The sequence below is a fragment of the Thalassophryne amazonica genome, chromosome 4 (genome assembly GCF_902500255.1).
Source record: "Thalassophryne amazonica chromosome 4, fThaAma1.1, whole genome shotgun sequence".
Classification (NCBI taxonomy): domain Eukaryota; kingdom Metazoa; phylum Chordata; class Actinopteri; order Batrachoidiformes; family Batrachoididae; genus Thalassophryne; species Thalassophryne amazonica.
In genome coordinates, this window is record NC_047106.1 from 58,935,153 (window position 1) to 58,949,526 (window position 14,374).

Consider the following 14,374-nt stretch of genomic DNA (forward strand, 5'->3'; position numbering starts at 1 on the left):
ATGTAAAACCCCAACGGTCAAAACGACCCCCTGCGAGCAAGCACTTGGCTACAGTGGGAAGGAAAAACTCCCTTTTAACAGGAAGAAACCTCCAGCAGAACCAGGCTCAGGGAGGGGCAGTCTTCTGCTGGGACTGGTTGGGGCTGAGGGAGGAGAACCAGGAAAAAGACATGCTGTGGAGGGGAGCAGAGATCGATCACTAATGATTAATGCAGAGTGTGCATACAGAGCAAAAAGAGAAAGAAACAGTGCATCATGGGAACCCCCCAGCAGTCTACGTCTATAGCAGCATAACTAAGGGATGGTTCAGGGTCACCTGATCCGCCCTAACTACTAAGCTTTAGCAAAAAGGAAAGTTTTAAGGGTAATCTTAAAAGTAGAGAGGGTGTCTGTCTCCCTGATCGGAATTGGGAGCTGGTTCCACAGGAGAGGAGCCTGAAAGCTGAAGGCTCTGCCTCCCATTCTACTCTTACAAACCCTAGGAACTACAAGTAAGCCTGCAGTCTGAGAGTGAAGCGCTCTATTGGGGTGATATGGTACTATGAGGTCCCTAGATAAGATGGGACCTGATTATTCAAAACCTTATAAGTAAGAAGAAGAATTTTAAATTCTATTCTAGAATTAACAGGAAGCCAATGAGAGAGGCCAATATGGGTGAGATATGCTCTCTCCTTCTAGTCCCCGTCAGTACTCTAGCTGCAGCATTTTGAATTAACTGAAGGCTTTTTAGGGAACTTTAGGACAACCTGATAATAATGAATTACAATAGTCCAGCCTAGAGGAAATAATGCATGAATTAGTTTTTCAGCATCACTCTGAGACAAGACCTTTCTGATTTTAGAGATATGGGGTAAATGCAAAAAAGCAGTCCTACATATTTGTTTAATATGCGCTTTGAATGACATATCCTGATCAAAAATGACTCCAAGATTTCTCACAGTATTACTAGAGGTCAGGGTAATGCCATCCAGAGTAAGGATCTGGTTAGACACCATGTTTCTAAGATTTGTGGGGCCAAGTACAATAACTTCAGTTTTATCTGAGGTTTAAAAGCAGGAAATTAGAGGTCATCCATGTCTTTATGTCTGTAAGACAATCCTGCAGTTTAGCTAATTGGTGTGTGTCCTCTGGCTTCATGGATAGATAAAGCTGGGGATCATCTGCGTAACAATGAAAATTTAAGCAATACCGTCTAATAATACTGCCTAAGGGAAGCATGTATAAGTGAATAAAATTGGTCCTGGCACAGAACCTTGTGGAACTCCATAATTAACTTAGTCTGTGAAGAAGATTCCCCATTTACATGAACAAATTGTAATCTATTAGACAAATATGATTCAACCACCGCAGCGCAGTGCCTTTAATACCTAGGCATGCTCTAATCTCTGTAATAAAATTTTATGGTCAACAGTATCAAAAGCAGCACTGAGGTCTAACAGAACAAGCACAGAGATGAGTACACTGTCCCGAGGCCATAAGAAGATCATTTGTAACCTTCACTAATATGCTGTTTCTGTACTATGATGAATCTAAACCTTACTGAAACTCTTCAATAGACCATTCCTCTGCAGATGATCAGTTAGCTGTTTTACAATTACCCTTTCAAGAATTTTTGAGAGAAAGGAACCTTGGACATTTATTTTTACACAAAAAAATAACAGAAATTTGTACATTTTTTAAGTCTGGTAGATTATTACTTGATTGTTAAAGCTACCTCAAGGAGAAGTGCACTGCTTAAGTGATAAATAATAAAATAGGGTGATTAAAATTAAATTATATATTTAGCATTTGTTCATTGTTCTTTCAGTTTTTTTAAAGTATCAGATTGGGACTCGGTATCGGCAGATACTCAAAATCAGATGACTCAGAATTGGATTGGGGCCAAAAAAAACCTGATCGGGACATCCCTAATTACAATTAGCAAAGAATTTACACAAAGATTTATATAAACATAAATACTTAAAAAAAATACTTTTCTTGTCACCCATTGTTCAAAATTATCACATGATAAAAAAGCACATTCTGATTGGCTGTCGGGTCAGGAGAAAATGTAAAGTTTATTGCTTTACGCATTTGGATTATATCTTGGAATTTCATGTTGGTAATGCTGTATATATATATATATATATATATATATATACGAGGTCTATTAGAAAAGTATCCGACATTATTTTTTCAAAAACCATATGGATTTGAATCACGTGTGATTACATCAGACATGCTTGAACCCTCGTGGGCATGCGAGAGTTTTTTCACGCCTGTCGGTTACGTCATTCGCCTGTGGGCAGTCTTTGAGTGAGGAGTCGTCCACACGCTCGTCGATTTTTTTCATTGTTTAGGAATGGCTCAGAGACTGTTGCTTTGTTTGATAAAATTTTTTTCAAAACTGTAAGGCACAACTGAGTGGACACCATTCAATAAATTCAGCTGGTTTTCGGTAAAAATTTTAACGGCTGATGAGAGATTTTGGTCTGGTAGTGTCGCTTTAAGGACGGTCCACGGCGCCTGACGGCGATCTGCGCTTCGAGGCGGCAGCGTCTCGCCGTTTCAAGTTGAAAACTTCCACATTTCAGGCTCTGTTGACGCAGTAAGTCGTCAGAGAACAGAGAACTTTCAGAAGAAGTCGGCATGAGGAGTTTATTTGGACATTCCATTGTTAACGGTCATTTTGTAATGAAAGAACGTGCGGGCAGAGTCGCATGTCGGGCTGGACCCGACCGCGGAGGGTCGCGGCAGGAAAAACACCTCCGTTGGAAATCTTAACGGGCAAGTTGGAACATGCCCAAGCTGTTAAACAATTTCTCAGTTACTCACTTGTTGAAACCCATCAAAAGCCGCCTGAATTTTACAAATGGTCTTCAACACGGAGGTGTTTTTCTGGTCGCGGCGCACACAGATTTGCGTCGTCGTCACGGAAACGACTCGGCGAATTTGCGCGCACGTTCTTTCATTACAAAATGACCTTTAACAGTGGAATGTCCACATAAACTCCTCATGCCGGCCTCTTCTGAATCTTCTCTGTTCTCTCACGACGTCCTGGGTCAACAGAACCTTAAATTAGGATGATTTCAGCTCGAAACAGCCAGACAACGTCGCCTGGGAGCGCTGCGCGACGTCCCGCTCCGTGGGAAGTCCTTACACCGACAGAAACACCCCATAATCTCTCATCAGCCGTTAAACTTTTCACAGAAAACCAGCTTAATTTCTCGAATAGTGTCCACTCGGATATTCCTCACAGGTCCAGAAAAAATTTTGATAAAGCAACGCGCGCCGTCTCGAGCAGCGTGTGAAACAAAGGAATTCAGCCGAGAGGGCGGGACCACATCTCACTCAAGGCCTGCCCACAGGGAAATGACGTCACCGACACGCGTGAAAAAACTCACGCATGCGCACGAGGGTTCAAGCATGATTGGTGTACTCGCATGTCATTCAAATCCATATAGTTAAAAAAAAAATAAAAGGGTCGGTTTATTATCTAAGAGACCTCGTATATCGACGCGAAGCAGAGTGTTGTTAGTTTTAGACTCCGCGTTGTGCATTCAAACTGTATAATGCACAGCTTTGAGTAGTTTAATCCGCTTATACCATGGTCCCACACAGTGCGGAAACACACAAATATTTATTTAAGTAAAGAGAACTTGATTAAAATGTGTGAGTATTTGGGACTATTTTATGCCAGTCTCAAGATATTTTGTCTCCGATGCACTTACTGTGTCTGCGGGCTCGTGCCGCAGCGGGCCACTCACACCGCCCCCCTCTGTGCTGTATGGAGCTGCGGCCAACTCTGGCAAGAGGTCCAGAAACTACGCTCGCTGTTTTGATGTGGACCGCTCCGGTCTATCCTTGCGGCTGCCCTTCTCTTCAATCTTGGCCAGTTCGTCCGATGTTTAAATCTTACGCTGTTGCTTTTGCTGTTCTTCTCGTTTGCTATCCTATTCCATTCCTCAAACGTTTATATTTTGGCCAAAAATATTAAAATTCACTTGGAAATCCATGTTTTATTGCGTTTCTGTCATTCACCTGTCAAAACACAGCTGATCTGCACCAAATGATTTGCGCGTTGCTATTGTGACGACCAGAGCGGAGTGTTTATAACAGTGACTTAACTCACCCGAACTACGTGTGCGTAGTACACGAAAATAATGCACGCCAGTTAGACATGGAATTCTCACTGACCATGGTATAAATATATTTACACACAGTGGAGAAAATATTATTTGGATTCCGTCAGTTGTGCAGGTTTTCCCACCTACAAAGAATGGAGAGGTCTATCGTAGGTACACTTCACTGGGAGAGACAGAATATAAAAAACAAACAAAAAAAAAAATCCAGAAAATCACTTGTATGATTTTTAAATAATTAATTTGCATTTTATTGCATGAAATAAGTATTTGATCCCCTAGAAAACAGTGCTTAACATTGGTACAGAAACATTTGTCTGCCATTACAGAGGTCAGACATTTCCTGTTGTTCTGACCAAGTTTCACACACTGCAACGGGATTTTGGTCCACTGCTCCATACAGATCTTCTCCAAATCTTTCAGGTTTGGAGTTTCAGCTCCCTCCAAAGATTTTCTATTGAGTTCAGGTCTGGAGACTGGCCAGGCCACTCCAGGATCTTGAAAAGCTTCTTACAGAGCCCCTCCTTAGTTGCCCTGGCTGTGTGTTGGGGTCATTGTCATGCTGGAAGACCCAGCCATGACCCATCTTCAATTTTCTTACTGAAGGAAGGAGGTTGTTTGCCAAAATCACGCAAGACATGACCCCATCCATCCTCCCTTCAATACGGTGCAGTCGTCCTGTCCCATTTGCAGAAGAGCACCCCCAGAGTATGATGTTTCCACCCCCATGCTTCATGGTTGGGATGGTTTTCTTGGCGTTGTTCTCATGCTCTAAACATGGTAAGTGGAGCTGATTCCAAAAAGCTCTATTTTTGTCTCATCTGACCATATGAGATTCTCCCATGCCTCCTCTGGATCATCCAGATGGTCACTGGTGAACTTCAAATGGGCCCAGACATGTGCTGGCTTGAGCAGGGGGACCTCGCTGCCCTGCAGGATTTTAAACCATGACAGCATCATGTGTTACGAATGTAATCTTTGTGACTGTGGTCCCAGCTCTCTTCAGGTCATTGACCAGGTCCTCCTGTGTAGTTCTGAGCTTTCTCAGAATCATCCTTACCGCACAAAGTGAAATCTTGCATGGAATCCCAGACTGAGGGAGATTGACAGTTATCTTGTGTCTCTTCCACTTTCTAATAAATAATCATAACAGTTGTTGTCTTCTACCAAGTTGCTTGCCTGCTGTCCTGTAGTCCATCCCAGCCTTGTGCAGGTCTACAGTTTTGTCCCTGGTGTCCATAGATAGCTCTTTGGTCTTGGCTATGGTGGACAAGTTGGAGTGTGATTGATTGAGTGTGTGAACAGGTGTCTTTTATACAGGTAACAAGTTCAAACAGGTGCAATGAATACAGGTAAAGAATGCAGAATAAGAGAGCTTCTTAAAGAAAAATTAACAGGTTTGTGAGAGCCAGAATTCTTGCTGGTTGGTAGGGGATCAAATACTTATTTCATGCAATAAAATGCAAATTAATTATTTAAAAATCAAACTGTGATTTTTTCTGGATTTTTTTTTTTTTTAGATTCTGTCTCTCACAGTTGAAGTGTACCTATCATAAAAATTACAGACCACTCCATTCTTTGTAGGTTTGAAAACCTGCAAAACTGACAGGGGATCAAATACTTATTTTCCCCACTGTGTGTGTGTATATATATATATATATAGTATATATATATATATATATATATATATATATAAATAAATAAAAGGCCACTCTGAAAGGTGCAGTTTTGTTTTATTGGGGGGGGATACCAGTCAGTATCTGGTGTGACCACCATTTGCCTCATGCAGTGCAACACATCTCCTTCGCATAGAGTTGATCAGGTTGTCAATTGTGGCCTGTGGAATGTTGGTCCACTAGTCTTCAATGGCTGTGTGAAGTTGCTGGATATTGGCAGGAACTGGTACACGCTGTCGTATACGCTGTCTGCCATCTGCCCTGGACAGTGTGAACCGGGATTCATCCATGAAGAGAACACCTCTCCAACGTGCCAAACGCCAGAGAATGTGAGCATTTGCCCACTCAAGTCGGTTACGACAACGAACTGGAGTCAGGTCGAGACCCCGATGAGGACGACGAGCATGCAGATGAGCTTCCCTGAGACGGTTTCTGACAGTTTGTGCAGAAATACTTTGGTTATGCAACCGATTGTTTCAGCAGCTGTCCGAGCGGCTGGTCTCAGACGATCTTGGAGGTGAACATGCTGGATGTGGAGGTCCTGGGCTGGTGTGGTTACACGTGGTCTGCAGTTGTGAGGCTGTTGAATGTACTGGCCAAATTCTCTGAAACGCCTTTGGAGACGGCTTATGGTAGAGAAAGGAACCTTCAATACACGAGCACAGCTCTGGTTGACATTCCTGCTGTCAGCATGCCAATTGCACGCTCCCTCAAATCTTGCGACATCTGTGGCATTGTGCTGTGTGATAAAACTGCACCTTTCAGAGTGGCCTTTTATTGTGGGCAGTCTAAGGCACACCTGTGCACTAATCATGGTGTGTAATCAGCATCTTGATATGGCACACCTCTGAGGTGGGATGGATTATCTCAGCAAAGGAGAAGTGCTCACTATCACAGATTTAGACTGGTTTGTGAACAATATTTGAGGGAAATGGTGATATTGTGTATGTGGAAAAAGTTTTAGATCTTTGAGTTCATCTCGTACAAAATGGGAGCAAAACCAAAAGTGTTGCGTTTATATTTTTGTTGAGTGTGTATATATATACACACATATACATATACACATATACATATATATATATACACACACAACCCCTGGCAAAAATTATGGAATCACCGGCCTCGGAGGATGTTCATTCAGTTGTTTAATTTTGTAGAAAAAAAGCAGATCACAGACATGACACAAAACTAAAGTCATTTCAAATGGCAACTTTCTGGCTTTAAGAAACACTATAAGAAATCAGAAAAAAAAAATTGTGGCAGTCAGTAACGGTTACTTTTTTATACCATTTATGCCACAATTATTTTTCCTGATTTCTTATAGTGTTTCTTAAAGCCAGAAAGTTGCCATTTGAAATGACTTTAGTTTTGTGTCATGTCTGTGATCTGCTTTTTTTCTACAAAATTAAACAACTGAATGAACATCCTCCGAGGCCGGTGATTCCATAATTTTTGCCAGGGGTGGTATATATATATATATTCAAGCAAAGCCGCCCAGACCTTCCGATCCACACACACAAAGTACTGAGCAAAGGGTGTGAATACTTAAGTACATGTGATTTCTTAGTTTTTTCAATTTTAATAAATTTGCAAAACAAAAAAACACTTTTTCATGTTGTCATTACCCACCGTGGTGGGTCTCATATCTAACAACGATGAGACCCACTACAGAGAAGAGATCCAGAACATCACACAATGGTGTTCCAGGAATAACCTCATCCTGAACACCAGTAAGACAAAGGATGTCATCGTGGACTACAAGAGGTCCAGGAAGACTGAGCACGCTCCTCTCTGCATACATGGAGAGGCAGTGGAGCGTGAAGACAGCACTAAGTTCCTGGGCATCCACATCTCCTCTGACCTCACCTGGACTGTGAACACTTCACACCTGGTAAAGAAGGCCCAACAACGGTTCTTCTTCCTCAGGAAGCTGAAGCAGTCTGGACTCTCCTCTCAGGTGTTAGTGAACTTTTACAGAGCCACCATTGAGAGCATCTTGTGTCTCAGTGTGACGGTGTGGTATGGCAGTTGCACGTCACAAAACAAAAAGGACTTAGCCCGGGTGGTGAGAACAGCACAGGGGATTGTGGGCCGCCGTCTACCAGATCTGGACTCCGTTTACATTGCCCGAGTCCAGAAGAGGGCCAGACGTAAGGCTGCCGATCCCACCCACCCGGGCAATGCACTGTTTGTACCACTTCCATCAGGGAAGCGGTACAGGAACATCAAAGCCACCACGAAAAGACTCAGGGACAGCTTCTTCCCTAGAGCTGTGAAAGCCATAGCCACCCTGCAGTGAACCACTGCATCCCACCCCCCTACAGAACTGTCAACATGAACCCTCTCCCCTTAAACACACACACCTACCCCTATCACACACAGACTCACACCTCCATGTCTACCACGAACACACACACACACACACACACACCCTAACAATCAAACTCAATCAAGACTCGCACTAAGCTGCACTTTATCTTTTTATCTTTTCATCACCTCCTCTCCCCTGTACACTCATTCTCATGTAGATACATACACACAGCACCTGTAAATATTTTTTTTATTTTAAGTGTGTTTCTTTACCTTTTTTTTTCTTTTTTTCTTTTTTTTACCGTTATTATTTAAATGTTTTATTTATGTGTGTGCTGATTTATTTATTATGTGCCTTGCCGGGAGTGTGCAAAATTTCGTTATGCCTGCATAATGACAATAAAGATCTTGATTGATTCATTGATTGATTATAGGGTGTTATCCATTTTGGAATAACGCTGTAACATAAAATGTGGAAAAAGTGAAGCGCTGTGAATACTTTCTGGATGCACTGTACAGTCTCACAAAGTGATAGACTTCAGTGTTTTGTTATTAAAATGCTCATTTTGCAGAGATTATTCAGGAAAATACAGCAGAAGTCAAAATACCCACTTTCCCATTCAGTTGAATGGAAATAAACTACTTCCTGTTTTATATACATAATTTATGGAGGCTACTTTCAAGAGATTAAATTAAACCAGTGAACAGCCTGTGTTGAAAAACTATTTCAGAAAAAGTATTTCTGGTCACAAAAATATAACATGAATTTTTTTTTCTCATACAGCTATTTTCTTCTCCACTTCAGTTATAATTACAACATGTGAAAGTGCTATTACATTTGCTTTGAAAGAACTCACTGGGTGCTGGAACATGTCTGCGCATCAGAGGCCCTTGAACTGTTTCGCCATTTCCTTTGTTGACAGCGATGAAGGCAGTGAAGGCACTGCTCACTCCAGATTGGACACTGACCCCCACCACCTTCTCCTTCACTCCTTCAGCTTGTTGTCCATCACTCTTCACCTCCATCTCCAGGGAGCGAATCAAAGTCCGAGCACCCAACCTGTGGACTGTTAACCTGGAGACAGTGGACAGATGTGAACAGATGTCCTGCTTTTTAGAAAATTTTATAGGTATAAAAAGTGATCAGTTTAATTTGCATAGTAACTTCCCACCAGCCTACCTTTATCTTTTTAAACATACACTTGGTTGATAAACATTTTGTGGAGAAATTTTCCTTGGGTCAAGAAACAGTGGTTAAAATTTTGGTGATATGTCTGCAATTTTCCTTGGGTCAAGAAACAGTGGTTAAAATTTTGGTGATATGTCTGCAGATACTTGGTGACCACTGAAATGACTGAGGTGTTTGGCAAAGGAAGGTCCTGGAAAGGTGATGGTCTAGACTCTAGATGCTAGATTGTTGGGCTTGAGACCAGAGGATCACTGGTTCAAATCCTAGTCAGACTGGAAAAGCACCAAGTGTCCTTGGGCAATTTGGCTTGTAAAGGGAGATAACTGGCTGATATGATGGAGAGGACAAAGGTAGACGTCCTGTGTGTTCAAGAGACAAGGTGGAAGAGAAGGCCAAAAGCAGAGGTGACTAAAAATTGTACCATGGTGTGGATGGGAAGAGAAATGGTGTTGGGGTCATTCTAAAGGAAGAGTACAATAATAGTGTGTTGGGGATTGTGTGTTTGACAGGGTGATGAGTATGAACTTGGAAATTGAAGGGGTGATGACAGTTATCATCAGTGCATATGTCTCACTTGCAGGTTGTGAGATGAAGGAGAAAGATTTCTGGAGTGAGTTAGATGAAGTGGTGGAGAGTGTACCGAAACATGAAAGAGTGGTGAATGGAGCAGAATTCAATGGGCTGTTATTAAAAAGAAGACCTGAAAGTTCAGCTACAATTTGCCAGAAGGTACATCTGAGATGCAAGCTGAGATTTAATGTTTTGGTAAAAGAAAATCCTCCTCTATACCACTTCATCATGAAGCTGTATAACTGGGGATACAAAATACAAAACATGCACTATGCACTATTTCTCCAATCACAGCCAGAGAAGCCTATAACTTCTTCTAGGTTGTCTGGGTGTCTTTACTCCTCTCCTTCTTGCACAGTCAGTCATTCCGTTTTTGAGAACTACTCCACACAGATTTACCATAGAGTGCCATACTGTTTGCATTTCTTCATAACTGATGTAAATAAAGTTCAAGACATATTCAGTGACTTGGAAATGTTCATGTATCCATCACCTGACTTGTCTGAAGTATTACATCAAAGAGGCTCATTACTTATGCAACCCATCATTTTGGTTTTATTTGGCTTTTATTTGCCTTTAATTCATTTATATCAAGTTGTAGAGATTTGCTTTCAGTTTGAGTCTAAGGAAGATAATTTCAGAAATTTTTATATTCAGAAGCCTGATTTATTTTTTGTATTTGAAACGCCATAAACAAATTAAAATATGTGAATAACAAGGGGCTGAATGCTTTTGCAAGCCACTGTATTGCAAAAAAGATGGAAATAGAGGTCTTGAATAGAAGAAGGGGGAGCACGGTGTGACATAAGAGTGGAGAAAGCTGGACAGTTGGACTACATTTTTTGTAGGAGATGCAATGTAAAAGTAATTGGAGACTGTAAGGTGGTTGTAGGGGAGAGTGTAGCTAGACAGCATCAGATGGTGGATTGTCAGATGATAGTGGAGGAGTTGATGAAGAACAGAGTGAGAACTGAAGCAAAGATCAGATGGTGAAAGCTGAAGGACGAAGGCTGTTGTATGAAATTCATGGAGGAGGTAAGAAAGAACCTAGATGAAGATTAAGAGATTTTGGACAACTCGAAAAGTAACACAGATGTGGTGAGGAAGACTGCTTAGAAGGTGCTGGGTGCGACCTCTGGACAGTGGAAGGAAGACAAAGAAATTTGGTGGTGGAATGAAGATGTTCAGGACAGTATAAGGAGGAAAAAACAATTGAGATGGTCAGAAAGATGATGAAAGTAGAGAGCAGTACAAGGAGATTAGTGAAAAGGTGAAAAGAGACATGACAAAGACTAAGGAAAAGTCATATCGTGAGCTGTAAATGAAGTTGACACTAAAGAAGGAGAAAAAGATTTGTACCAACTGGCCACACAAAGGGATTGCACTGGAAAGGATATGCAGCAGGTTAGAGGGTAAAGTGGTCAGGGGTTGTGGCAGCCAAGTGATTAGTGTGCTTTGTTTCAGTGCAGAAGGTTCCCGGTTCAAACCCCGACCCTGCTCCAAGTAATGTGGAGTTGTGTCAGCAAGGGCATTCTGCATAAAACCTGTGCCAATACAACATGCAGATCCACTCCAGATCTGCTGTGGTGACCGCGAGTGAAAAACAAGGGAGAAGCTGAAGGGGCTTGCTCGAGGGTAATGTGCAAACAAGTAAGGAGAGTGTGCTGAGAAGGTAGAGGGAATATTTTGAGCAACTAATGAATGAAGAAAATGAGAGTGACAGAAGGTAGGATGATGTAGTGACAGTAAATCAGGAAGTGGAATTGATTAGCAAGGATGAAGTGAGGACAGTCATGAAGAAGATGCAGACTGTAAAGGCAGTTAATTCACCTGACAATCAAGTGGAGACATGGAAATGTCTTGTAGAGATGAGAGTGGAGTTTTTAACCAGACTGTGTAATAAAATCTTAAAAAGAGAGAGGATGCCTGGGGAGTGGAGCAGTGTACTTGTTCCTATTTTTAGGAATAAGCATGATATGCAGAGCTGCAATAACTCTAAAGGCATAAAGCTGATAAGCCACAGCATTAAGTTATGGAAAGCGCAATGTTTGCTCCAAAAGTGGTGACGGAGAAGTCAAGAGAAGACTCGAAGAACTTGCACTGTGTGTTTGTGGATTTAGAGAAAGCTTATCAAAGAGTGCCAAGAGAAGAGATTTGGTATTGCATAAGTCTGGAGTGGCAGACAAGTATGTGAGGGTGGTGCATGACATGTACAAAGACAGTATGAGAGGAGTTAGATGTACAGCTAGAATGACATACAGTCAAGTTGGAGGTGGAATTACATCAAGGATCAGCTCTGAGCCCCTTCTTACTTGCAATGGTGATGGACAGGTTGGACAAAATTAGTCAGGAGGCTCTGTGGCTCATGATATCTGCAGATGGCTGCAGATGGCACTGTGATCAGTAGTGACAGCAGACAGCTTGTTGAGACTAGCCTGAACAGGTGGAGACACACTCTGGAAAGAAGGGGAATGAAAGTGAGTCGGTGCAAGATTGTGTACATCTGTGAATGAGCGGGACCCCAGTGGAATAGTGCAGTTGCAAGGACTAGATGTGGTGGAGGGAGTTGAGTTTAAATACTTGGGATCAACTATACAAAGTAAGGGACAGTGTGGTACAGAGGTGAAGAAGAGGGTGCAGGCAGGGTGGACAGCATGGAGAAAGGTGGCAGGAGTGATTTGTGGCTTCTCGTGTATTTTGAGTGTCATTTTTGTTGGTTTTATGAGAAAGTTATATTAGAAGCACTTCAACTGAAATACAGTTAGTGGGCCTCATGTATCAACGTTGCGCACTTGTGGCGTAAATTTACGGTGTACATTTGAAGTACACCAAAGTTGCTGTGACATGTATCAAGCAGTGCGCACCTGCCCATTTCCAGCGTATGCCTGACGTGACCTTGATAAATGTGGCGGGTGAAAACAATCGTAATTATAATAAACACGCCCAGAAATATTCAGACTCCGCTTCAGACACAGCCTCATTTTACAACATGGTAGCCAGGTAGACGGCAAAGAAAAAGAACTCCACCAATCATGATGCGTACCAATAGAGCGTCAAAAGCGGCCGTTGTATCAATTGTTTTGTAGTATAATCAAAAAAGTGTTACAGTGGTCCCTCGTTTATCGCGGGAGTTACGTTCTAAAAACAGCCCGTAATACGCGAAACCGCGACATAGTCAGCGTTATTTTTTTACAATTATTATAGACGTTTCAAAGCTGTAAAACCCCTGTAAAACCACTTTATACACTTTCTCAATCAGGCATGAACATTTCTCACTTTTCTCTTGTGTGTAAACACTCTTAAAGTTCAAACCTTAGTAGAAAAATAAGACTGTGTTTTCAGGCCCAAACATTTGTTTGAGAAATAAAAATAGAACGTTTTCCTATAAATAATTATGATGGCTTTTAGAACTAAGGAATTTAATTTTAACGATCAACGTACGAGGTTGGACACATAAGAAATTATTAATAGTGACTGACCAGTATTTCACAGTTCCTCTCATCGCGCCTCTTCGTCCTGGCGCCGCGCCTTTTTCCACTCACACCTCGCTGCAGGTGTCTGTTTCCGAGTGACAAACACAGTTATGAGTAGTTGGCGGTCTTTTTTCTTCTGGGCGAGAAGATTCTTATAAACAGACACGCAGAACACTGTACAAAAAAAAAAAAAAAAAAAAAGGCATGCAAAATTGGACTAAAAACTCCGCAAACGGCGAGGCCGCGAAAGGTGAACCACGTTATAGCGAGGGCCCACTGTATTCTCTTTTCACATGTCAATAATTCTTGACATGTGGATATTTGCTCGCTCAATTAATAAAACACGCCTAATTTTTCAGATTTATTTTTAAAATGTATTTCTTTATTTTATTGTAACAAACAATGGAGAAAACAAAATCTGATTGCAGCACGGGCGAAGGGAATGACAACACTACAGTTGTAATTATCAATTTCATTGTCTAAAACGATCACACCACATAAAGTTAAGCTCAGCGCTGCTCTGGCTCCAGGCTCTGGAGAAAAAGGCGAGCAACGCTTTTTTTGTGGTCAGCGCTGTGGCCATGGATCGTGCTCGATAGACCAGCAATCCCTCAAAAAGCGGGATTTGTATCGATTATTATGTAGTATAATCAGGAAAGTGTTATTTATGTAACATATGCATTGATTTGTATAATGGCACTGTTTATCATGTTGATAATTTTCATTTTTATGTGGATTCAGCACTAGTTCATTTTGGTGTATAATTTACGCCACCTCTCGACCTGGTGTATATTTTCAGCACAGCGTACGCCAACGACCACATTGATAAATTTCATTTCATTTCATTCAAATGAAATGAAATGAAATAAATGCCAAGTAGCGTAGCCGTTTTGGCGTACACCCCATATACGCTCAAATATCGCCGTACGCACGCTGATACATGAGGCCCAATGTGCTTATTATTCATTGTAGTACAACACTGCCTCTCCTCTGTCTCCTTCCTTTCTTTCTCCTTTTCTTTCACTCACACACTCA

At 41.7% G+C, this 14,374-nt stretch overlaps 1 protein-coding gene across 5 annotated transcripts in view; it reads right to left on the reverse strand.

Moving 5' to 3' along the window:
- LOC117508266 (von Willebrand factor A domain-containing protein 5A-like) overlaps nucleotides 1–14,374 on the reverse strand; it is a 131,668-nt gene that overhangs the window by 103,497 nt on the left and 13,797 nt on the right. For all 5 annotated transcript variants that reach the window (XM_034167952.1, XM_034167951.1, XM_034167950.1 and 2 more), the window contains exon 3: nucleotides 8,965–9,182. In XM_034167952.1, the coding sequence (XP_034023843.1) occupies nucleotides 8,965–9,182 (218 nt within the window). The remainder of the gene's footprint in view (nucleotides 1–8,964; nucleotides 9,183–14,374) is intronic.